The sequence below is a fragment of the Rosa chinensis genome, chromosome 5, assembly GCF_002994745.2.
Source record: "Rosa chinensis cultivar Old Blush chromosome 5, RchiOBHm-V2, whole genome shotgun sequence".
NCBI classification, from domain to species: Eukaryota; Viridiplantae; Streptophyta; class Magnoliopsida; order Rosales; family Rosaceae; genus Rosa; species Rosa chinensis.
This window is the reverse complement of record NC_037092.1, coordinates 9892213-9918054: the sequence shown is the minus strand read 5'-3', so window position 1 is coordinate 9918054 and position 25842 is coordinate 9892213. Positions and strand designations below refer to the sequence as shown.

Sequence of the window (25842 nt, the reverse complement as noted above, 5' to 3'; positions counted from 1 at the left end):
TGCTATAACGCTATTGTAAAAGAATCTAAACACCCCATATGATTTTGTCATCACAATCAATTTGAAGGGAAAGACAATGGTTTCAACTGGTCTTTCTTGATGCATCCTCCAGTGTAAAAGAACCTATCTACAGATCTACATTCCTATGCCACGTATCTAAAAGGGAAGCAATTGATACTAGCCTCCCATAATGATTTGGTCATGATTGCAGCAGATGTTGCTTCTAAGGAAGAATCACTGTTAACTGCAATAAGATTTTGCAGACAATAAGACGATAAGCAAGCAGACAACCAGAACAAGATCAGAAATATTCAAGCAGTTTGATCTTAAGTTGATCAAATGAATGTTCTGATATCATTGATGTTCTGGTCTCTCAATATTCAATATCAGTAATATTGAGTATCAAGCTTAGTTGCAGTGATAAACCAGAAACTAAGCTGTTCTGGAACCACAGTGGCTAATTCATGGATTGAGTAAAGATGGCAAATACAAAATCCTACAGCTACTCAAAGTCCTCCCATCTGGAAGATGCAACAAAGCCACAAGATTGAAAGATACAGTTGTGAATAAGAAGTTTTATCCAACCTCGCCAAAGAAATGAGTATTAAGGAGCATTTCCATGATGTCACTATACAAAATTCTCCTCGAAGTGCAGGGCAGACAAATCAATGTTAAGGAATGTTGTGGTTAAGGATGGCAGATATGAGCCAAGAGATCAATTCCAAGAGTTGGTTTTGCAATGATGTTTCACACGCCCAAGATGAACACAGAAGGTAGAGAATAAAGACGCAAAAGATTTGCTGTAGATTATCTAATTGAAGAGAGTAATTCCTCACCGCTTAAGCGCAATATGCATGTAAATCGAGGAGAACATGGAATTACCAACTGCATTTCAGTTGCACTGTTGATTGAGAAGATGCTTCTAGCAAGAAGCTAAGAGCAAGAGTTGGACGGCCAGGGAAATAACATACATTCATTATAAGATTGACAATTATGGTCATCATTGAATAAGTTTCCGGCATGAACATAAAAGTTATAGAGTGTGACAGTACTGAAAAAAAGATGAACTCTATCTTAGTGAAAGATAGACAGCTGAAGCGATATGACTGGAAAGAAAGAACCTAACATTGTAGATTAAGAATAGATTTGGCGGAGATGGAAGGCATGAACCCTGCGGTGAATCCTCTAGCAGTCTCAATACCCACTTTAGTGGGAGAACAGAAAGAACCACGTTGGATAAGTTCAGAAAAGAAGCCTTCTCCAGAACCAAACCTAAAGGTCTAAGGATGGGAAACATGATAGAAAATTCCAAGATTCTTACTATTCACCTTTAAACTGGCCAGTTGCACCCAAAAACTCAGATGGCCATTATAAATGCCTGGATCAAGTTCTCTGCTGTCCGCTTCTGTTCAACTGTGCCAGATATATGAGCAATACGATCACCCCGTGAAGATTTGGACTCGGAAATCTCTATCATTGCTCCTGATATCTGGAGAAAAATAAGTATGCATGAGAACACTATTCAACCATGCAAATTGTTCAACATGTATAGCCAGAAACAAGCTTGATTTCCATGCTGACACCTCTCCAGACATGAAATAAACAAAGTATATCTACCTTCCGAATGTTAGCTATATTTGCCCCTCCTTTGCCAATCACCTTACCCGCTGCATTAGCAGGAATGAGCATCTCAAGTGTTGAAGGGGGTGGCAATCTGCGTAGAAGAGCAGCATATGACTGACAGAAAAGAAACAAAAGAGACAAACTTCAAAACCAGATATTATAAACTTGATACACTTACCCTCCATATAGCTTGGATGAATAAGAAGACACTGATCTGTAGCCATCTTCCCCCATCTAAAAGAAAAATAAAACGAGTACCATCAGTGACATAAATAAAGACTTCGAAACTTACTTCGGATTAAAATGAATCTCATAAAATGACCAAAGTGGATAAGATGACGACTTTATTGCATAGTTCATGGGTAAGCTTCTTGGAACCAAAAATGTGGGACAGCAGGGGTTTTGGAGAGGCGTTGTAACAATATTTCCAGAGGGTGGGAAACCTTCTAGGTCTGACCAGGAGGGATGTTCAAGGTTAAAGTGGTCATGGAAGGTGTATCTGCCTTTGGAAGGAGTCTTGTAAGAGGTCGTGGTGATGTTGATGGCATGAATAAAGAAAAGGGTTAGTGGTGAGAGTGGTGATGGATAGGATGTGGAAATAGAATAGGAGTAGGATTGTAGAGGTACAATGGGAATTGGGAGAGATGGGCCATTTCTTATGGGTTGGAGGTTGGGTCTCTACTCATAGAAGATGTTTGTGGAGGGTACTCGCTGTGAAGTTCTGCCAGCTGTCAATGGACAGAGGTAAAAGATTGCGAGATATAGGATAAGACTTGGAGTGACGTGTGTCTGAAAGTTAATTTACTCTACTAAATGTGATGATATGAGAAACAGAAACAGGTTAATTTAGTGAAATTGGCATACCGGCAGAGATCCATATCCAAACAGGCCACTAGAAGAAAGCATCCCCAAGCCACTTGCACTTTCAGCCCTCTGATCAAAACCTAAGGGAGCAACCTGGGGAACTGAAGGCAGCACAGATGGCAAAGGGAGACCAGTGCTACCCGGGTATACCGACTCCGCACCAACAGCAGGGTTATGACCACCATCTCTATCTTTCAAGACATCGTCTCGGAGCCTTAGAACAATCTGAATAAGTGCATCTCTCAAACTACTGAGATCACCTGCCACCTAAATGAGAAACGATAATGAACAGATGACCAACAGGCAATATAGTGAAACACAAAGCTTAAACTAATTAACTTAAACAAACCTCAACAAGTTCATCATTAGCGTCAGCACATTTAGGCTTATCAGCTTTAGAAATATGGATGTCAGCTTTTGTTCTCTTCCGTATTTCATTTATAATTGAACCATTTTTTCCAATAATACAACCAATAACTTTAGACGGAACAAGAAGCCGTATAGAAACATTGTCAACATCTTCATCATTTATCTTCCCTTGCAACAATAGAACAGCTTCAACTGCCATGGACTTCAGATCATCCGGTGACTGCCAAACAGTAAACCCAACCAACATGATCAACATTCTAATCCAGAATTATGATACAAGTTAAGGTAACATACAACTCAGTAACCAACATCATGCATTGGGGAAAGAAATTATCCAAAACAATACTCTAATTTACCAAGCTCTCTCCAGATTCAATAATTTCCTCCAATAGTTAAATGCTTCCCCTTTTTTTCCCAAACTCCAGAACCGCACATACTAGATGTCTAAACCCAAGCCTCAAATCAAATTGTTCACCAAATACTATATGAGATGCATGGGTGGTAAAATTTCTCAAGTAAAAATATTAGAATTTTTGGCAAATAGAAATATTCAGTGTCTCCTAGTGTTATTTTAATCTGTAAATTATACTAAAATAGAGCGGATATGTATGGCCAATACCTCTGTTGCAGTAACAGTGATTATGCACTCATCACGGTCATCCTTGGTATCGTCAACCTCAACTCGAGCACCACTAGTCTGCCTTATGCTTTTAATGGTACCCCCACCCTTTCCAATGACACGACCAATCTTGTCAGAAGGGCATAGTACTCTCACAACTAACTCCTCAGATCGCGATGCCACACTGAAACCAGAAACTAAAGGAAGAGCAGATGAATATATGGGCCATGCATTCCCTGTATCCGCAAAACCATGAAGATCCTGTACATGTGTAGCATTTAGGAGTGGAGGTAGGGATCTAGAAGGAATAATAGGATCTGCAGGGTTATATAATCCACCCGGTTGATAAATCGGCATATCCGATGGAATTATTATGCTTGGAGGGGCTTCCGGTACTGTTGTATCAAGAGGAATCTGTTCTCGTGCAGGAAACTTGTATATGATTGCAGAAACTGCAAATAATGCTTTTTTCACTGCTTCTGATTCTCCATTTATCTGTCATGGAAGAAACTATCACTTAAACACAGTAATATTTCTGAGAAAGTTTAGTAAGAGGAAACAGAAAGCTCTTGAAAAAACTATGACAGGCATGAACAATTTATGTACAAATAATATCCATTGAAACACGCCTACTTTAGCTAACAATATTGAAATCAATTTGCTGCAATATCCATAGAGAGGAATGTATCAAAGGTAAGTAGCAACAAATATGCGCCAGAAAGCAATACTAAAGAAGTTGAAAGTGCAGGACCAAAATTGCAAAAATCCAAGTTTTTGTGATCAAAAGCAACAGCACAACTAAAACATGCTTGATTTTGCAAGTCAAAAACAAATACTAACCATAACAAAGTTGTCAAAGTCCATTGCACATGAATGTGTTGGTTCGGAGGCATCTTTTGCAGTGACCTTAATATTTGTCCTCGTCCTGCTCCTCAGTTTCTTTATCGTCGACCCGGCCTTACCTATCACATTAGCACACTGGCTAGCCGGGACAAGAATCTGACACTCTTCCTTATCCCTCCTCCTCTTATCAGAATCTCCAGCAGCAGCCAGCGCATTCGAAATAGCAGAATGCACTTTAAATAGAGCATCCTGTGCAGCACACAAGGGCTCCCTATCACTACTGAACTCATCATCAACATCAACCTCCTCCTTGTCCCTAACATAGCTATAAATAGTTATAACCCTATCTTTCGCACCCGGAAATGGATCCACAACCTTCACCTTAGCTCTACTATCCTGTCTAATCGAATTGATCACTTTACCACTCTTCCCAATCACGCTTCCAATGACCCCAACAGGGCATAGAATCCTGTACACAACAACCTCGTCGCCACCGCCAGCGCCTCCACCACCACCACCACCACCGCCCCTATCTTCTCTGTCATTCACCCGCCTCTTCTGGTTCTTGTTCCCGCCATCGTAATCTCGGTCCCTCTGCGAACGATACCGCTTCCCCGTCTCTCCCATTGATCAATTCTTTTTTCCTGAAACCACAACACAAACTCAAATCACAGGCTGAGCAGAGAACCATGAGGAAGAAAAAACATAGAACAAGATTGAAGATTTCGTTGAAATTGAAATTGGGTTTTTCTAAATTCGGGTTCCTTTTACAGTTACAAGAGCATGTGGTGAAAGATTAGAGCTCGAATTTACATCTCCGGTTTGACCTCGGATTGTTTCTTTGCATTCTTAAACGTAACGGAATAAAAAAGCTTGGTGGAAAATAGAATTAGTGTGAAGAGTGAAAAGAATGGGAAGGAGATAATGAAGGTGGGAGGTTAAAAAACCCTAGAAGAAGAAGAAGAAGAAGACGTACCTGTAAATTGGGATACAGCTAAGTCGAAGACGGAGAGAGAGAGAGAGAGGAGAGAGCTTCTGAAAAACTAAGGATTCGTGTTAGCAGTCGACTTTCTTTATTTTATTTGACGTAAGAAAGGAACGGCGCCATTCTTTACTCTAAGATACTATTGTATACGGTCCTTTGAGACTGTTTCGCTTCTTAAAAAATCAGTTTTTATTCAGAATTTTATATTTTATTTTATTTAGTAAATAAATAAAAAATATATATTTAATTGAAAGTTATAAATCAGTGAGTCACAGATTTTAGAAGCAACCTAGATGTTTTTACCAAATACAAAATTATTTTAATTCACAACTGTTTCTCACAACACAACAGCAACATTTTTTTTTTTTTAAGTCATAGCAGTCCTAAACTATCTCTTATAATGAAATCCCACACCATCTAGGCCGGGGCTGAACCTCCTAGTTAGGATGAGTTCCAAAATTCTGTTTTTTAAAAAAGAAAATAGTATTTTAGTGTTTAAGGGATTTGTTCTAGGAGAAACCTGGCTAACCCTGTAAGAGCAACTCCAACAGCTTCCCTATAATTTTTGAATAATAGGGAAGCCAAAGTCAAAGCTTTAGCATCTTTTTCTTATCTAACTCCAATAGATTCTCTATTTTACAGCAATCTCTAAAATCTCCATATTCTTCCTTAAATTTTAGAGATTGCTGTAAATATAGGGAATTTGGTTTTCTCTTTCCTCACTTTCTGTAAAATAGGGATAATTATAGGGAATCTGTTGGAGCAAAAGAGGCTCATTTTTACCTAAAGTAGAGAAAATTCAAAATATGAGGAAACTGTTGGAGTTGCTCTAAGTTTGACAAATGTGAATCTAATACTAGAAGCGTTCGATCATTTTTGCTTATTAAAACACTTCATAAAGAGAGTTTTATTCAAATTAGTCATGGCTCGGAAAAATATTACATTTTGTTACTATCTCTACTAGACTACTACTATAAATGGAGGCTCTCTTTTTGGTGTCAAAGAACTTCACCAAATTTTGAAGTGTCTATAATATCCTTTCATAACATAAATATTAAATTAGGTCAATAAAAAAAAAATTCCTTTTAGTTGACTATTTTCCCTTAACACAATGTCACCCGCGAGAAACGCGGGCATGTTGCTAGTTTGACTAAAAAAGAGAAAGTAATATAGTGACCCAGGCCCAATAGACTTTGAGGCCCAATCAGATTCCCCTCCACTTTTAAATCTCGAAGCCTGTGCCGATCACGCCTCTTCCATTTTCCTCCTTGCGATCACGCCTCAATTGAGTTTGAGAGAGAGTTGGGGGCGGAATTAGGGTTAGGGTTTTTCACCTACAGTATTGCGATGCCGACGGACGGCGTCATTTCGGAGAAGGAGGACAAGCGAAGAAGAAGAAGAAGATGGGAGGAGTTAGACATGGACTGCTTATCGAAGGTGTTTAACAGAGTTGGAATGGAGTCACTGGTTTTGGCGGTGCCTTTTGTCTGCAAGTCGTGGTACAAAGCTAGCCTCAGTCCTTTATCCTGGCAAGAGCTCTCATTTCCAGAGTTAACGCGTTGTTCTTGGAGTTTCGATGATGATGAAGCTCGGAGTTTCGGTACATTTTATGATAAGTTTATGGATCATTTTGGAATCAATAGGAGCAGTTTCTCAATCACTGGTTTTGTGAAGTCTGTAGTCGACCGGAGCAAAGGGGGTGCTACCCTGCTCTGGCTGCCTGCATTCTGTACAGAGGAAGCATTGAGATATGTTTCAGATGCGTGTCCTCTCCTCAAGTTTTTGGGTTTTGTCGATGACTTGGTGCTTTTTAAGCATTCGCAAGTTGTTCCGGAAGTGATTGGGAAATGGAAATATTTGGAGGTGTTGCATTTGGGGGGCAGCTCGGTGCCTGTAATGCAGCAGATGTTGATGGAGCTGAGAAAAGGAAAACGCTTTAGTGAACGTTTCAAGGCGATGTTTGCGTCCGAAAGTCCTGACCGCTATAATGTTTTGGAGAGAATCGTTGTGCAAATTGGCGCTCACTGCAAAAGATGTACGACTCTGAGTCTTTATCAAGTCGATCTTGGTCAAGTTGAGGCATTGGCAATTGTGAACTTGCTGCCAAACCTTCGGTGCATATCGGCAACAGGGTGTACCATTGAAAGGGATACTGTTGTCACAATAATGCGGGGATGCAAAAATCTTGGGCTTTTTCGTGCCAATCATTGTGGCGGTTTTGAAGATAATGATGGAGAAATATCCAAGCTTGCTTCCAAGACTCGTCATTTTGCATGTGAGGGTTGTTCAGACCTTCCAGCCCGTGCTACTGCATGGAGGAAGTATGTTTTCATCAGGATTGGATGGGATATTGTGGGATGAAGAAGGAAGTTCTTATCTTGGTCTATCATTAAGGTGATACTTTTGTTTGGTCTCAATTCTAAATCGCAGTTGTCTGAGCTAATATTTGAACATACCTTATTACTTGAATCTTATTGCTATGGTTGTTATTTCAGAAGTTTAAGTGTTTGCTGTAAGTGATAGATTTGTGTAGATATTTTTTTTAACCAATTGATAGACTTTTGCTGTTTTCACATAGATTAGAGACCCCTAGTTTTATTGACAAATATCCACATAACTCTGTTTGATAAATTTTCTAAGATATCAACTAGTCTTGATGTTTTGCCTCGCATAATCCTAACCAGATGTCTAAGGTCTTTTCTCTGTAACCAAAGACTTATAGAAATTGATAATAGTGCATGCTTCAAGATCAGTGGTTCGTCAAGGAATTTTGAGATGACTTTACAGCAAGTGCTGTCTGGCCTCTGTTCCTCTTTTTCAGGAACTAGTATGCTCTATTCTTAATCCAACTTACTATTTCTAATGGAGCTGGTTATGTTGATTTTCTTCTGTAAAGTACATACTGTGTTGCCTTGCAAAATGTAGCCAATTTAAAGAGCTTTATCAACTGTGTATTCTTTGAGAATCCCCATTCCCAGGGGACCTTATGGTACTAAATGTTTTTAATTTGAGGCTGAGTTTGGAAGTCATATAACTTCAGTAACATATCACTGAAGAATATTATGGTTGATTGAACAATGATTTACTGATGGAATACATGTTAGTTATATAAACTGATGTTATGTGTCAGTTAATAGATAAGCAAATGCACACTACAATCTGGTAGACTCCACACTGTGGACATTTTAAGAAGACAGCATGTTTGAACCCTGGTCCTAAAGCATCTGAAGAGCTATTTAATTGTCAATGTTCTGGTTTGGGCCTCTGTAAACTTGCATCACTCTTATTAACCAAAGAAGAAAGATGTTAAGGATACTCCCAGAAAGATGTTAAAGATAGCCCAATATACAATAACAAAATGTAACTAATAGATAGACTTCCATTGCAGTTTGTAACTACTTGCTTTTTTCAGGAAAGGACACCGAATGCCTTGAGAAAACAAGGAATGTTGTTACCAATAAGGAAAGAACATATTATTCCTAATCCTAATGAAGGCTATGGTTGTGCCTCTAAAAGAGGTACTGGCAATGAAAGTGATGGAATTCTCTCTAAAAAAGAATAGAGAGTTCTTGTTTTAGGATTGGTTGCTGGCCCCTGGAAGTCAATATCCGTTCTCTTAAAATCAACCTACAAAGCCGGATCCAAAAGCTTAGGATATGTTCGGACGATTTGAGTAGAGAAAGTGAGAAACTTCTATATTTGGTATTTGCAGCCTCACAGCGTTTTGATGCATCGGAGATGAAGATTGTTAGGGGTTTAGGACAGTGGTAGAATAGGAATTTGGAAGAGGGTTTGTGATACCTAGTAAATTTAGAAGGAGAGTCTGTGCTACCATGTGGCAGTACCATGTTGTGATCGGGGCAATAGAATACGAACATACATGCAAATGAAATACGGGTGAGCATCAAGTATATTTTACATGAGCCAATCACATTAGCCCAAGCCAGCCACCACATGTATAGTGATTCAGAATGATAATAATTTTCATATCCTGGGCTATTGAATGCTACAAAGTCGTTCCACGATCCTTTTTTTTCGATCGAGCGTTCCACGATTCTTTCACAGGAAGCGGTAAAGAAAGTCCAAGCACACACAGTGGATATAGCCTACATGTCTTATACCTGAAATAAAGTATAACAAAAACAATCAATTGAGTCATTGAGACATCAAGCCTGTGTCAAGTGGTTAGTATCTCGTATTTTGAAATAAAGTGTAGGAAAACAATCAATTGAGACATCAATGATCGGCTACTTGGCTACAACAGCCCCCTTCCTCCCTTTTGCATATTCTGTTGTATGATGGACGTCCTCCTCCTCCTCCTTTTTTTGTTTCTGTTGGTTACTAATTGCCAAAAAAAAAAATTGATTCAAGCCCGTATCAATTGGTCTAATAGTATAAATTTTTATAATTTTTTTAAAATAAGAGGTTGCGAGTTTGATTCAAATAAGATTAATCGTTGTAATTCTTCAGAAATTAAGTTAGAACTGTGCTGGGTCACAATTTAAGTTGAGATTATTTTTTTTGACTTCGTCAAGGGGAACCCAAAGGTTTCCTAGGCCCAAGATAAACTCCTTTAGCGCATGTGAAATGCTCAAATTGTGCATTGCAGCACAGTGCCGGACCACTTTGACAGCTTCAAAATTCGAACCTAGGTTGGGGAGCACACCTAAGTGACCTAACTAGGCAAGAACCACGAGGGGGTTTAAGTTGGGAGTGTTTGGTAAATGGTAACAAAGTCCGTCTGCTGAGTGCCAACCAAAACTAGTCTAAAAGCCGCAAGCAAGGGAAAAACACAATCCCTAATTTTGTAAATTGGGTACTCGACTCCAATTACTGTTCTTGGGTTTCTAAGCTAAACCGTGCCATTCGAATCCAAAACCCCAGGAACATGGAACAAGAAGCAGCGGAATCACTGATTCAGGTGGCGGGCTCAGAAGGGTCGAACCCGAATAGCTCAGACGGGTCGGACCACCCAGCTTGCTCGGAGGCCGTGACCCGAGTCAAGAAGCTTCTTTTCCGGCGAATGCTGGTCGGGATCAAAGACGGCCGCTTTTTCTTGGGCACCTTTCACTGCATTGACAAACAGGGTAACATCATTCTTCAAGATTCGGTGGAGTATCGGAGCACTCGCCGGAATTCGCCTTCTCCGATGGAGCAGCGCTGCCTCGGTCTGATTCTCATCCCTAGCTCTTGTCGTGTCTCTTGCCATGTTGGGTGCTCCATTGAAGAACAAATGAATCTGCTTTCGGTCTAGAATTCCATGTTTGTTTTGAAATTTGTGTATCAATGCTGGGTTGAAATTTGACCTCCTTGTTTAATCTTGGGGTTTTGGATTTGTTATACTTAGTATAGCTTTTCGAGTGTGGATTTTCAATTTTACTGAGCAATTGGGTAGTACTGTTTCACTATTGTATAGGGTTCTTATGGAATTGCTTGTTTTTACTTCTTCGTTTTGGTCAAATCTTTTTGCAGTGCATTGTTGAAGTTCCAATGTGTTTGCCCAAAAACATGGGTGATATGTAAAAGTGGTCTAGTAATGTTATGGTGGTTGTTTTTTGGGTTTGAATTTTGAAATGAATGAGAGTGAGAATAGCCTCTGTGGAGAAGGGTGGTTATAAATGGAGGAAGATGTTGGGATCCAAAGGGGAAGCCAGTTGGTATTGGGGATGCATCTGGTTTGAAGCTTCATCCCCGTTTTGATCCGGAAAGGAAAAGTGTCAGCGGTGAATCCTCCATTATCCTCGAATGTGGGAGCGCATTCAAGTTGACCTTCTTATATGACAATTCATTTTGTTTGCAGCTTTCTAGCACACAGACCATACTCCTAGGAGAGGCTTTTTTTTTTGGGGTCGATAGGTGAAGGCTTCTTAGAGACAAGTTAAGATGTATACTCAAGAGGCGGTGAGGTTTCGATCCTTGGGTGTTGCTTCATTCCTTGACCGCATGTTTGCCTTGCTGAGTACCTACGTTGTTTGCTCGCAGACACTGCTTGGCAAAGGGAAAAAACTGTCTCATCCCCCAGTTCTCAGAAATGTATGAATCGCACGGCAGAGTAGGGGAATAGGTTTCTGGTATGACTAATGAATGATAAAATCAGTTTTTGTACTTCCATGCTATTTCGAAAGAGAAAGTGATGTACATTGGTAAATTATCACAATACTGAAGAATTGGGGTTATCAGGTTATGTCACTCTTACTAAGCCGAGCTTTGACAGAAACTGAATGGTTTCTCTCCACAAGTCCATCATCAATATTCATTTAGTATTTGAGTTTTTTTTTTTTTTTTTTTATGACACATTTAGTATTTGAATTGCGTTCCATGAAACTTATACAACTTGTTTCCCTAAATGACATATAATCTGGGGGATAAATTAGATACAATACAATTGATACATCAAAACCTGTTACTATAAGGAGTTCCATATACAATAAGGTAAGGTACGGTTCGCACAACAGAGTCTACTGGTATTGCGAAGTTAACACCAGATGATGTTCCTGATCCTGCAAAATAGAGAGAGACAATATAAGCTCTGAAAAGTTCAACTAAATCCGTTGCCTCCTTTGTTTTCATGCAAAAGTTTGAGGCTTTTACTAGGTTTAATTTGAAAATGTAGAACCAGATGCTCAATATCTAACTAGTTGCGTGCCAATTAGTTTAGAGCTCTCAATCTCTTTTGAGTCTTAATTATCACTTTGGCGGGATGGAAACTTGGTGGAGAGGCGACCTAAGATTTGAAAAGATCAAAAGCATTGGAAACCCAACTCAGACACTCAAAGTCCTCATTCTCGACCAGTCAGTTCCCTGAACTGCATACACCAAATGGAAGCTGCATGCTTTACCTTTGCGAGTGAACGTTGATGTATTAACTCCAATAACATGACCATATGAATCAATCAATGGCCCGCCTGAATTCCCTGCAGGAATATAACATTGACAAACGTCTTTCAGAGCATGAATGAGCAATAGTGGAAACAATTCACAGCATAACTCATACATGAATAAAATTAGTAAATACTCAGACTTTAATAAGTTTTAGCTATATATGTTGTCAGAGAAAAGGGACAGACTTTTCTTGAGTAGTATGTTAACTCTAGTGCTATCCCTACACCTGTGCATGAAACATAACTTGCAGGTATTAGACTTTAGCAGTCTCCTTGGAACCTGGCAAGTGCCAACTATGGTTGCGTAACTAGGACTTTGGAATCTATTCAGATGAATCAAGCACACATCATTTGTGCTTAAACAATACAAACGTATTTAGGGAGGAGAGACAACAATAAGTTTCTGAAAGCTCAAGTTGGAAAAGTACCAGCATTAATAGCGGCGTCAGTTTGAATAGCTCCTTTAATGGCATTTCCATCTGGTGAGGGTATCTCCCTGCCTAATCCACTGACCACCTGAAGTATTTCAAAAGGATCACATAATTGTTAAATACTATATCTTCTAAAGTAACTGTAGAACAGTCGTATTGTGAAAAAGTTACCCCGATTGTTAGTGTGTTCTCATATCCATATGGATTTCCAATGGCGAAGCACGTCTGACCCACACGCAAATCACTAGATGTACCGAGAACAACAGGTTTTAGCTCATGTCCTTCAATATCAACCTGCAGATGATATTAGGTTAAGCATCTCCAACACTGAAGCATGGTGCATTAGTAATTTGAAAGTTTCTCTTCTCCAGGCAAGTTGTGCAACAATAATGTAGCTTAAAGTTTCATTTCCATAAGAGCCAAAAGGGCCTCGGGAGAAGACTTAGAATGGTAGGCACCGTAGGCTTTACTACCTTAAGAACAGCCAGATCACGAGATGCATCTAAACCAACAATCTTGCCTTCACTGCTAAAACCATTGCCCATTGCATCAACCATATAAACCTACGAACAGCAATAAAGAACTTTGGAAGTCAAACCAATGGTGGTATACCAGACGGAAATATCACTATTATTAGTGATGAAATAATTTGACAAAAGATCATAGGTAGAATTAAAGGACAAAAACCTTACAACGCTGTAATCCGGTTTGATCTGTAGCCAATTTAGCTACAACATGGTAATTTGTGACCTGAACACAAAGGATTGACCACTTTCAGTACTGGGAAAGTAGAAGATCATTACAATAAACTTAATTATTTGGGAGAGGGTGGGTGCATCTAACTAGATAATTCAAACTTAGACCAGAATTCTTTACTTAATCCTAAAAGAAGTGTGGATGCAAGTGTATGAAAAAACTGATAATATTGTTGTAATTACAACACAGATGTCAATGATTACTTTTCCAAAGTGAAAATGTCAAATGAACATACAGACAGTGAACTCGAGCAACCAGATTTCCTGATCATATTAGCTAATCTGATGATGTAGGCCAGATTGCTTATCTGTTAATTGACACATAAATTGCCATATAATGTGTTCAGCTAAAGTTATGGTCCTAAAAGCATTACTCCAAGCATTATATTGCAAACTGAGGCAAATAGGTTTTCCCTTTTGAAAACCTTGAAATTGTATTATCAGATGACAATGTGGAAAAGTTTGAGGTATTTGCTTACAATGTGACCAAACTTATCCCAAATGAAGCCTGAACCTGTTCCTTCAACTTTAGCATTATCATCCTCACTTTGCGAGACTGCAGTAGGAGAACCTTTTAGGCTTTTGTCTATCTCAATGTCTTTAATGTAAACGACTGATGGAGAAGTTTCCTGCAAAGAAAGTACATTGGTGAATAACAAACTAAATTATATGAGCAATTTATGCACCTATAAGAATAGGAACATAATATAGATTTAGTTACTCGAATCAATTTTGAGAAAAGTATTGATCTTCATGGATAAGTAATTCGCTTTTCAAACCCTTAGTATCTGTCAGCAAAGTGGTTTTCAGTCTGCATTCACAGTTTATCTATCAGATAATTGTGACATTATCAGAACAAAAGTTTTTATCTGCAAACTGATCAATCAAAGAAGATACCATGACTAATCCCAGGGATTTGGGCTACAACTTGTACGAGCTTTCAAACCGATTCCAACTGACCACACACTTTTTACCTATCAAATACTTTGAGTTAACCACTTTCGAAGCGAAACGACATGGCTGGAACATATTTCATCTTGAATAGTTGTTTTACAGTGCCAATATTGAAGGAAAAAAAAAAAACCTATATATATGATTATCAACAATTCTCCTCAAGAAGGAGCTATCACCAATCAAGTTCTTTTCTTTATTCAACAAACACAACTGATAGCCAAAAGGGTCAAAGAAACAAAGCACATTAACAAGAATCTAGCTCAACTGAGAGAGCATTATTCAATTGGTTTGGGTGTTCATCATTTGCAAATAGAAGAAAATAAAGAGAGTGCCTTTAGAGTGAGAGTGGGACCTGGAAAAGATTCACAGCACGGTCTTCTTCCTGCTGGAGCTCATCTTGTAACTGTTGCAGAGCAATTGCTGAAGGTTGTGATGAAATGGGGTTGTGGAAATGGAGCAAGGAAGCCACCAAAGCAGTTGGGCCAAGCAGTACGGCTCTTCGTCTTGTGAAGAGGGTCTTCTGGGAAGGATTTGAAGAAGAAGAAGAGAAAGAGGTGGTTGGTATTGGTGGAGAGGGCTTGATTTGGGTAAGAGAACCCAAGACCACCATTGTTCCTTTCCCGGGTGTTTTAACTGATTTCTGTGGTTGCTTCTTCTAAGTTCTAACCCATTATTTCTTATTGGGATAAAGTAGGCTCACTATGTGCTCCAAAACAAAAGGTTGTTACTTGTAACTTGGTGAGTCTCTTCATTCGATCTTTTTGTTATTATCATTTGTTTGAAATAATTTTTAGGAACTTTAAAATGATTATTCTTTTCTTTAAAAAGTCTTAATGGGAACCACAATCAATTTTGATCCGAAATCAAAGACAAGAACCACAAAACTCAAACCATCTACACATCGGAGATCATCCTCTGCCAACACTGCAGGAACCAAAAGAAAAGAGAGAGGGAGGTAAGATCCACAAAGGGATCGAAGGGATAGGCGGAAATGAACTCCACCCACACTCTCAATTTGTTGGAGAGCTAGAAAACCAAAACCTGGAGAGGTGGGTTTTATGGTCATTTTGATGAGATTCAGTTGAAACTTGATAGGAATATTATGACTGTGGTGGGCCTTGCGCGCCATGTGTAACTAACACTAAGCATGAGGCCATGAGTAATAGGAAGAATCTTCTAGCTACTTCAGTATCATGCTTTTTTACGCTATGAGGAAAAGTATGTCTCTTTAGTGAAGATGGTATCTTTAAGTTCTGATTGATGATATTACAAGGAGTGCAAAGGAAAACGACTCCTCATATATTCCGGTCCACATATTCAAGTCCTTTTGGCTCGAGTTTGGTTAGTATCGATCATGCATCTAAAGGAAACAAATTTAATCATAGATTGCATCTATTTTTGTGCTAAGTTGATCAAAGTATGTTTTCTCCCAAGTCAATGTACACACTTGAGTCACCATTTCGTAGATATTTGATCAAGCTCGATCAATTCCTTTAACTTTACTTTGATTGAAGAAGTTTCTGGATCAAATTATAAAAGCTCAAACTGGCTTGATTTATATATATTTTCACATAATAATAAGGAAGAACCAAACCTGAAGAAGATTGATTATGCACAAGGTGTCGATCGCCCATTATTTTCTCGGGTGCATCAATATTCTATAATTACTTCTTTTGATTTGTGGTTGTGCAAGCTGGTTTCCCTAATTAGCTGGCCCTAATCATTTACTTGAAAACTACGTATAGAAGCTAACGTGGCTTTTAGACCCTGGTATCATAAGCTAATCAAGTAACATAAGATTATAACATTTATGAGTTATTAAAGGTATCGTTTATTAACCTTTTTTTACTTTTTCATGGGTCATAACTGAATGTTGACATTTTCAATGGAATGTTTTGTATAGGAAAAAAGTGCGTAAACTGCTTCTCATTCCTCATATTTGCCCGTTTGTTTTGGAAATTTTCTGCAATTACCTTTTGGAGCAAGATCATATACCACTATAGCCTCAAATATCGAGATAGGGCAATTGCCCAAGCTTGACACCCCCTAAATCCGGTCCCTGTCCACAAGGGATTCCTTAAAATAACAAAAAAAAGACCCCTTAGTGAAAGGGCCCTAAATCTAGCTTTTTGGGTCCTGTATTTGAAGCTAACATTAATAAAAAATAATTTCTTTAAGAAAAACATCAAATTATATGAAACGAATAGGGAAATAGAGAAAAACATGAAACTTTCAGATGAAAAGGTACTATCTAGCGAACAGAAATACAAAACTTATATCTAGATATACATCTACTACCATTATTAAATTGATGAAGGAAACACATGCAGCAAAACTTTCTGTAATAAAGAAAGAGACAACAAAACTCTAGGAAAGCCTCCGATTCTCTTTCTCAGTTTGTTGTCAATCGTGTGATTATTATACACAGAATGATAAACCGAAAGTGCGAATAACATTACTCAAGAACTTTAGACATGATGGTAGGTTTTTTGGGCCTTCGATCTGTCTGCAACTGATTGATGCCTAATTTGTTGATTAAACCTTTGAATAAACTCTTCACATCTTCTGTTCAGTTGAATCAATTCTTCATCTGACATGGTTGAGAATTCATCAATAACTTCTTCCGGAGTACTTACTTGAGTTTCTTCGTGCTTCTCCATTGTCTCCGACCTCCTTATAATATTGCTCTTGCATTCGTCGATCACCACTCTTTTCACCTCCTCCGACTTACTTCGTTTGTAAGTTTTTGCTTGAATATTTTCTTTCTTACTACCTTTTGACTGTACGTGGACTATTTTCTTTTCATGGACATCAATATCATCAACACTAGGCTTTTCATCATGCTCGTCGACTTTAAGCACAATTTGCCTGTTTTCTGGGTTTCGTATATTTTGACGTGCAACTTGGTGATCAATAATGGTTTCCTTGACTATTTCACGAGGGTATTCCAAAACAAATGAGGAAGTAGTTTGAGCTTGCCTATGCATCATATACTCTTCTTGGTAATTAATCTGGTCGTGCTTGTCTTTAGAAGAAGAGTAGTCGGCTGCAATGATAAGAATCAGGGTGTTGGATATCGCAAACCAAAACTTGGTGTTGTAGAAGAGAGCGGAAGGAGAGAGGTTGAAAATATAGAAGATGGAAGTGTAAATTAGTATAGAGAAGAAGAAGGCAATCAAGGATCTTGCACTAGATTTGTAGGGTTCTTGAGGATAATGATCTTCGAATTTGTAGGCTTTCGTCGAATCTTGGACTGCAGTTGGTGGTGTTTTGGCCATGTTTATGGAGAGAAAAGAAGTGGGGCTTAGTGATCAAGAGTTCAGTTGGTAGAGAAGAAGTTCCAAACCAAGGCGATTTAATACTTGTGATTTGGATGATAAATAATTGAATTACTTCAATTACACTTCAATTACATATATATCCCAATTGGAGATTCTTTGTGAGCTTTGTCTTCTTGCACGATTTCTCCAACCTTCGAAAACGAAAGTCCCAAATTCTCTGAAGTCTAGGCTGTGAAGAGAGTTTCTTGAGTTACTTCCTTATGCCGTAGAGGTACTTTGTATAGGTAATGAAAAATTAGTTGCTCTAGCTAGTAATTACTAAAATTTACCAAAAATAAAAATAACAAAAATAACAAGTAAAATTGTAAAAGCAAAGATTATCAAATGAATCAATTCGTTCATTAAGGGCAAGTTGGTGTTGTTACTCACTTAAAGTGCGCGCCACTCTTTTTGCAAAGTTTGGAAAAAAAACTATGATGCTAAGTGTATGAGCTTTTTATGATTTAATGTGGAATGGTACACAAAAACTTACACTTAACATAATTCACATGTCACAACTTTATACAATCTTTCAAACAAATTATAGACTAACAATTAAATATTTGTTATGTCGATATTGTTCTTATTGTATCAAATGCCGACTTTGATTAATGATATATGAAACTATTATTTATAATTATCCGAAATAAACTTTATTGGCCACATATGCACATATTCTAGCTGCTAATGTAATTAGTTTTCTTTATTTTAGTTAGTTTTGAATTTATATTATTTTTAAAATAAATAAATAAATAATAGAAACAGTCCATTTATGTGGTACAATTGGATGGTCAAGACTCAAGAGGTCTTAGAATTGATTGAATTTTTGCAAAAATGAATTTAGATAATATTGTAACACATGAACAGTTCGGATTATGAAGTTAAATATATAAATATGTTACTCACGAAGGGAATGAACGCACATGTACATTCCCATGAGGAGTAAACTTAATAATTGTTCAAATTAAAAGATAAAATTGTTTAGGTATGTTCTCCAAAATTTCTCAATAGTGAAAAATAGAGAGAACGATAGATATGCTCTTAGCGGATGGTAGAAGTTAGATGGTCTATTCTTGTTAATTATAATCTCTAAGCCATATCAGCATAGTTGACAGCCACCATTGATAACGATTTTACTCCTACCTAATTAATAGTCTTGCTTTGCTGTCATATACACCTGCTCAGCCAAGACTGCCAAGTAATCTAACTGAAAACCAATTGACTAATTAAGCATATTAATATATTAAGCCACGTCCTAAGAGCTATGCATGCCCAGGATTAGTAATGATCAAGACATTTGAAGCCTAATCATCTTGAACATACATATATGATCGAGAGCTTGACATGCAAGCATAGTCTATGAATTGAAAATAAATTTATGTAGGAATTGATCTCCAAATTATTATATATAGCTAACAGTGATCTCTCCGCCGATCTGATCATGATTAGTTTAGGAAATGATATAAGGTCGTCTTTCCTAATGTGTCCTTAAGTACTCTGCAAGGGTTTCCATTAATTCTTCAATCACTCATCTGGGTAGTTGGATAGTAAAATCAAAGACATGAAGTTAAGGTTACACATCTTCTCCAAAAGTCTGCAAACCCTTCTTTTGATCTTGGGCATGTTCTAGTGGCTGCGGGTCCCTAGCTTCCACACAAAAAAAAATTGTTCATTTAGTATATCAATAAATTAAGCTCAATATAGTGCTAAACTTTTTTCATTAATGATCGCATTTCAACTACTTGGAGGATCAAGTTTCTTATTCAGAATAATCTCGACAGTTAGCTTGTAGATTTTAATATGTTTCTTGTATCCATATTTGGAGTGAAGCCAATTTCTTGGCTGATAGTCTGGCTAACTTAGGCCACTCCTCCTCCTCCATGTCTCTTTGGTCTTCTCAATTCCCTTTTTCTGCGAGTACCGCCTTCCAGTTTGATCAGTTTGGGAGTGAGTGTTCTTGTGCCTTCTGCTTATAATTTTTTTGTTGTTTTTCTTTTTCTATTGAAATGTAAACCTTTCGTCCACCAACACAAAGAGTTGATCTATCATTGTAAATCAATAATTAATACATGATTAATTTATTGATGCGACAGTGTACTGTGGAATTTCCTTGAATAATGAACCAGATATATATGCATGAAATACTTGGTAGTTTTCATGCTTACCTTACATTTCAGCTTTCTGCACCAAATATTATCGCTGGTCTTTGTGACTTGCTTTTATTTTATTAAAGACTTGCGGAACACATAAACACATGAGACCTGGGTGTCATTTACTGATTGCTTGCTTCACTATCTGTCTTGCGTAACCAGATCATGGATGAGAAAATTATCCAATAATCAAATGATATTCACTGCAACAGAATTTAGATTATGTAGTAGCGAGAGGAACACTCCAAAGACATCAAATCAAGAACGAGTTTCGTGTTTTTGATTAATATTTATGCTACTTTGATCACGGAATTGCCCTGATTTTTGTGGTGTACGTGTCTCTTGGAATTTGATGACTAACTCGATCGATGTCTCGATCTTTTGTAGTTTCAATTTTCTATTTTGTAGTTTAATTCTTAAACTTCTTGTTTTTTTAGTTGATTGGAAGGTTATGCTCTGGGATCTAAGGATATTAGGATAATGATATCAAGGGAAAGTTTCTAATGAGGACTACTAATTTCAGTACTAGTTGAGAACTTTTTTTCAAGATTCATTTTTCAGTCATATATATGCAAATCAACCGTTAGATATTTAGATATATATATATATATATATATATGTGTGTGTGTGTGTGTAGATTATTTATGTAATTTTTTAACCAAATTGAAAATCGTTAAGACATTCATAATCGTGATTTATCAGTTATGAACATGAACGGTTCATGTCTGATAGATTTGGTTCGTCCATTGATTTGATCTAGTTCGATGCCTTAACGATTAATAATTTGGAAGAAAATTATCAGAAGTGATATACTCATGCATACATAAATATCTAATAGTTAATTTGCCGTAATGCAATCGAAAAATGGGTCTCAAACTGTTGATTAGAAAATGTTCAACTAGTCCTCAATAAAGTGATCCTCATTAGAATGGTTCTCATGATATCAATGTGCTTCACCAAAGACGAAACCACAAAAAAAAAAAAAAAAAAAAGTAAACAAACAAACTAACAGGAACATATTAATTCTTGATCTGTATAGGTATCTCACAAGATTACTTGGATCAAGATAGAAAAGAGAGACTCTTCCGTAGTGACAAATTCTTTAAATTATTGAAGTACTCAAGGCCTTCGATCATTTTCATTAAGGGACCATTTTCATTAAAGAACTGACTCATTCTAAAGGGATCCCTTGATTTTCATTCTCATTCTAGAAATAAGTAAACTGACTTATCAAATTATGAAAAATAATACTAATCAGCTAATTGATATCCTAATTGATGATATCAATTGTATTTAGAAAAACGAATAAACTTGGTTGAGGTGACAACTGACAAGATCAGCCCACAGTTTCCTCAACAAAATGATGGACTAAACTATTGCTGAAAGTTTCAATCTGAATTTTACAATGATGATCGATCACAATGCCAGTAAATTATAACCGGAGCTAGATCGAGCTAGCTTTGAATTAATTTTTAAGAAAGTGACAGTGATGGAGTTGTGTAATGTATACCAAATCATCTGAAAATGATCGATATATTGGCTTGCCTACACTGCCAGTGTCACGTTTCATGATATTCAAATCAAAAAAATTTATACTCTGTTTCTCTTCCAGCAATAGAGCTCAGTGATATGGATAGAGGAAAGTTTAACATCTTAAATCCAAGTGCAGTTCATCCACAGAACTAATTTTGACATCGTAGGTCATCATTGTATTATCTTGATCTCTATGAATAATGTTCTTATTTTATCAATCATAATTAGTCAGATATAAAACTACACTAGGGCAATCAAATTTGACCAAAAATGAAAGATTGAAGAATCTTGACCAGATAAGACTACAAAATTTATCTGGAAATCAGGGTTTAAGTACCATCCCTAGCTAGTTATATACCTTCGTCTCTAATCTTCTTATATATTTCATCCCGATTCCCATGGAACTGCAACATTTCACGCTCGAAGATCGAGGCTTCAACCCTAGCTACAAGTCTATAACCAATAACTACATGCATGGGTATCAGCAGCTATTAGGTTTAGGTTCCTTATCAAGAGAGCAGAAGTTTCCCCTTATCACCTTATGAGAGATCAAAATCAAGAAGGCTAGGTGTAGGTACGTAGGTCGTAAAGTTGACTCATCACTGACCACTTCTGCATTCATAAAATTTATTTCAAAGCGAGGAAAGACAGAGAATGCTGGTGACCGAGCTCCTGCTTCTGAATCTGAAGCCTGAAAGAGTGAAAGCGAGGCACGTAGCTGATGACGATGAGCTATAGCTTGATGGTGGTGGATCCATGCATGCGTTTTGGACTCTTCTTTTGGTGTCTAGTTTGGTCCATTTGGGCTTTCCAGCCCATTCAAAACCCAAATGCTTATGTGAAGTTGAGATGAATGATGATTGTGGAATAGGCAATGACATAATTGCTACATGAAATGGATGGATAATCTATTTGTCTTTCATATGTTGAAAACGTATACAAGACGGTCATAGTCGCATAGATTCATAAGGCATTACAATCCGGCCCTAATAAACTCCAAATGGTCTACAATAACAAGTAGATTATAAAAAAGTCGAGAAAGCATCAAGAGACCGGAAAATCACTGTATTCTTATAGCATAATCACATGCATGGTTGTAATCTTATATATATGATCAAGAATCCTAGCCAGTAGCCATTGAGTTTCTCTTAAGGCCTGATATATAGTGGGTGCATGATGTGAGGATCAATAAGTAGACAACAGAATTTACGACTAAGGTTTTATTTGAAAAGCATTAAGGAACTTTTACAGTATTGTTGTTATCTTTAAGGTGTAATCGATTTTAGAGCGAACTTAATCACATAATTAATTAACCGTTTACATAAGTAAATGTTATCTTCAAACTAACAAGAATGATTGTAATAATAAATATTGTGCAATACGAGAATTAAAATTGTGCAATTGAAAAAAAGAAAAAATTGTAACCAAATCAAAATGTCTCCACCAACTTTTAAGTTCATATTGAGCGATATAAAAGAGAGTATAAAATACTTTTGAAGGTAAATATAAACGAGTGACAATATCTTTCAAGATCAGTTTCATTAAAGTTATAGTTGAAGGTCTAATACATAACTTCTGCTCCAAACCACTAGATCAACTCAGAATGTCATTATAAACGATTGTAATCATTAAAGTTTCAATGAATTCACCGTTAAAAAAAAAGAGTTATGGTTGAATGCCAAAATCCTAAGATTATTCATTTGGTTTCTAATTCTCTGTTGTGTTTATCATCAAGTTTGTGGATTGATGGATGGATTGATTTGAAGTCAAATGTATCTTTCAAGTTTCTTGTTCACCACACATTACACAACCCAATGATCAGCCATGTCTCATCAGAATCTTTCCTAAAATGACAAGACTTGTACAACTCCACCACAAAATCGATTCCCACGCGGCCACGCTTTGGACATTCCCAAGAGAAAGAGGAGAAAAAGACAACGGTGCATCTGGTAAAGCATAGCTGTCGGCTTCGTACTCAGAATCTGAGATATGAAGTCCCATCACATTTACTATTACACATCTCTTTGAAAGCACCCATCATGGCTCTTCTGACATCTTCTTCTTCTACTTCTAGTAACTGTTTCTCTTTCAGCATTGCTCTCTTCAATGCCAAACACACACTGTCATGCTCACACTTTCCTAATGTGACAATGTGGTAGCCAAAGGCGACAACTTTTTTATTTCTTGCAGCCTTTGCTTCTGTCACTAAGATCCCCAGTTTGAATTGATCCGATCCTTTTTGTCATCAATGCCATTATTCATGAATTGGGCAAAGCTAAAACCTTTAACTCACTTTTGGCACTTTCGGTTGTCTAAATCCCCGGTCTTTCACTTGTGGGTTTTGCTGGGTTTGTTAGTATCTATCTTGCTCTCTTTGTTCTCATGGCTTTTTCTTCTTTTGTGTGTCTTTTCCTTGTTGGGTTTCTTGTTTTTGCAGGGAAGTTGCTTGCTGAAATGCCTGACTCAGATGATGAGGTTCCACTAGAGATGGAAAAGAAGGAGCTTTTGGGGATTTTTGAGGTGATGGGTGCCCTTCTTGAGGACTCTGATTGGCCTCTAGAGCACCCACAACCATGTACTGAGACTCAATGGCCTGGTGTTCAATGTGAGATTGGGGACGAAGACCCTCCAATGTTTCACGTCACAAAGATACACATTGGCCCTGATATTCTCACCCCTCCTTGCAAATCATCTGCTACTTTATCAGAGTCCCTTCTCAAACTACCTTACTTGAAAACCCTCTCAATATTTAGTTGCTTTTCAACATCACAAGTCACTCTTTCTCCAAAGCTCTTTGGTGCATTGTCTTCCTTGGAGCACCTAGCCCTTGTGTCCAATCCAACTCTCTCAGGTGAAATTCCCTCAAGTTTAGCCCAAATTTCCAGCTTAAGGGTTCTGACTTTGTCACAGAACAATTTACAAGGAAAAGTCCCTAGTAAGATTGGTGCTTTGGTCAGCTTAGAGCAACTTGACTTGAGTTACAACAACTTGAGTGGTCAAATACCAGAAGAAATTGGAGGGTTGGATAGTTTGACCATTTTGGATTTAAGTCAGAATGTTCTTGAAGGTCAGCTGCCCTCCTCTTTTGGTCAGCTTCAACTCCTCCAAAAGATTGATTTAAGCTCAAACAGGCTTGGAGGTATGTTGCCTCCAGATATAGGGAAGCTCAACAGGTTGGTTTTGCTTGATCTGAGTCACAACTTAATAAATGGGCCAATCCCTGAAACCCTTTCAGGTTTGCAGCATTTAGAGTACATGGTAGCTGATAGCAACCCAATCAAGACAGAAGTTCCTAACTTTGTTGGGAAGCTCATGAATCTCAAAACACTCAGCTTTTCAGAATGTGGGTTGATAGGCCCATTACCCAACTTTCTCTCTTCCTTGAAGAATCTCACTGCTCTTTCTCTAAGCAACAATAGCCTCACTGGGACTGTTCGTCCAAATTTGGGCACTCTTCCAAGTCTTGATTTACTAAATTTGAGCAACAATCAGTTGAGTGGTGAGCTGACACTTCCAGAAGATTTCATTGAGAGGCTTGGGAAGAGGTTGGTGCTAAGAGGAAACAATGGGCTGTGTACAAGCAATCCACTCAACAAGAAGGAGAATATTTCTAGCCATGTGATAGCCCCTCTGTGTTTGAATCCAAGAGGGCCCAGAGATGACCAGACCTTGGCTGGTGAACACCCAACTGAGTCTGAGAGAGTGAAGCCATTGGATCAAGACCCTGTGCAGGAAAGTTCATCTACAGGTTCTTCATGGTCACATGTAAAACTGAATTCATTTGGTTTTGTTTTTTGTTTGTTGAGTATGTTATTGTAATCTACACTTTTAATTTCCAATCTGAGAGGCAAGTTGAGGAACTTATTTTCATTTGCTTCTACTTTAGCTCATTCTTGAATGGATAAGCAATCAACTAGTTTTTAGAAGCATATATGGGACATTGCACGATCAATGGTTGAAGTGTTGATCAATACTTGGGTTGTAGGAGTAAACCAAATATTTGGAATGTAGTATTGATGTGACAAAGTACTTGCTCAGGTATTGAACTTGATTTCTTGCTAAATGTTGACACCTTCAGTTAATGTTCTTTATTTTCTGTGGTCCTTTTCTAACAGAAGAGTTTCAGTCTTTCAGTTTCAGATTTGGCTTTTAATGGAGTTTATCAAAAGCTGAGTCCCAACTCTCAAGACTTGTCGATTTTGTGTTGTCTATTTTTAACAGCCTTTTAAAAGAAACAAGAGAAAAAAAAACAAAGATGCAGCTATTGATGAATAATATTTTCCCATAAAAATTAATTGCCAAAATCAATGTTCCCAATATTTGGGTTGTAGGAGGTGTTCTAAGACCAAATGAAACCAAGCTTTTGGATCTCCTAAAAAAAATAAAAATAAACCAAGCTTTTGGAATTTAGTCTTAATGTGACACATTACATGATTTGCTTTGTTGCTAATGTTAACAGGGAGTTCATAAGTTCTGTATGTGCTTTTTCTAACTGAAGAGTTCAGCCTTTCAGTT

At 37.6% G+C, this 25842-nt stretch overlaps 6 protein-coding genes across 7 annotated transcripts; 3 read left to right on the top strand and 3 right to left on the bottom strand.

The window, feature by feature from the left end:
• Positions 1-952: 952 nt before the first annotated feature.
• LOC112164766 (KH domain-containing protein At4g18375) lies at positions 953-5435 on the bottom strand. 2 transcript variants are annotated; one of them, XM_024301064.2, is made up of 8 exons: positions 5295-5435; positions 4316-4962; positions 3476-3970; positions 2837-3076; positions 2488-2754; positions 1802-1857; positions 1618-1714; positions 953-1489 (listed from the first exon to the last, which is right to left on the bottom strand). In XM_024301064.2, exons 2-8 carry the CDS (start codon positions 4943-4945, stop codon positions 1358-1360), a joined length of 1917 nt encoding a protein of 638 aa, XP_024156832.1. In that variant the 5' UTR covers positions 4946-4962; positions 5295-5435; the 3' UTR covers positions 953-1357. The 2 variants fall into 2 exon arrangements, with proteins under 2 accessions (XP_024156832.1, XP_024156833.1); XM_024301065.2 differs by lacking the exon at positions 5295-5435 and adding an exon at positions 5132-5272.
• Positions 5436-6650: 1215 nt separating this feature from the next.
• On the top strand, positions 6651-7664 carry LOC112203093 (F-box/LRR-repeat protein At3g48880). Its single transcript, XM_024344113.1, has one exon. The coding sequence runs from the start codon at positions 6651-6653 to the stop codon at positions 7662-7664; it is 1014 nt and encodes a 337-aa protein (XP_024199881.1).
• Positions 7665-10042: 2378 nt separating this feature from the next.
• Positions 10043-10748, top strand: LOC112167615. The gene has a single exon (XM_024304658.2). The coding sequence runs from the start codon at positions 10192-10194 to the stop codon at positions 10555-10557; it is 366 nt and encodes a 121-aa protein (XP_024160426.1). The 5' UTR covers positions 10043-10191; the 3' UTR covers positions 10558-10748.
• An 824-nt stretch (positions 10749-11572) lies between these two features.
• LOC112167614 (protease Do-like 5, chloroplastic) lies at positions 11573-15252 on the bottom strand. Its single transcript, XM_024304657.2, has 8 exons — positions 14677-15252; positions 13850-13999; positions 13303-13365; positions 13089-13178; positions 12787-12909; positions 12613-12700; positions 12143-12217; positions 11573-11803 (listed from the first exon to the last, which is right to left on the bottom strand). Exons 1-8 carry the CDS (start codon positions 14932-14934, stop codon positions 11697-11699), a joined length of 954 nt encoding a protein of 317 aa, XP_024160425.1. The 5' UTR covers positions 14935-15252; the 3' UTR covers positions 11573-11696.
• A 1301-nt stretch (positions 15253-16553) lies between these two features.
• LOC112201650 lies at positions 16554-17645 on the bottom strand. Its single transcript, XM_024342562.2, has one exon. It carries the CDS (start codon positions 17600-17602, stop codon positions 16793-16795), a length of 810 nt encoding a protein of 269 aa, XP_024198330.1. The 5' UTR covers positions 17603-17645; the 3' UTR covers positions 16554-16792.
• Positions 17646-23269: 5624 nt separating this feature from the next.
• On the top strand, positions 23270-25203 carry LOC112166786 (receptor like protein 29). The gene is made up of 2 exons (XM_024303689.2): positions 23270-24466; positions 24563-25203. The coding sequence occupies exons 1-2, from the start codon at positions 23710-23712 to the stop codon at positions 25144-25146; spliced, it is 1341 nt and encodes a 446-aa protein (XP_024159457.1). The 5' UTR covers positions 23270-23709; the 3' UTR covers positions 25147-25203.
• Positions 25204-25842: the final 639 nt, after the last annotated feature.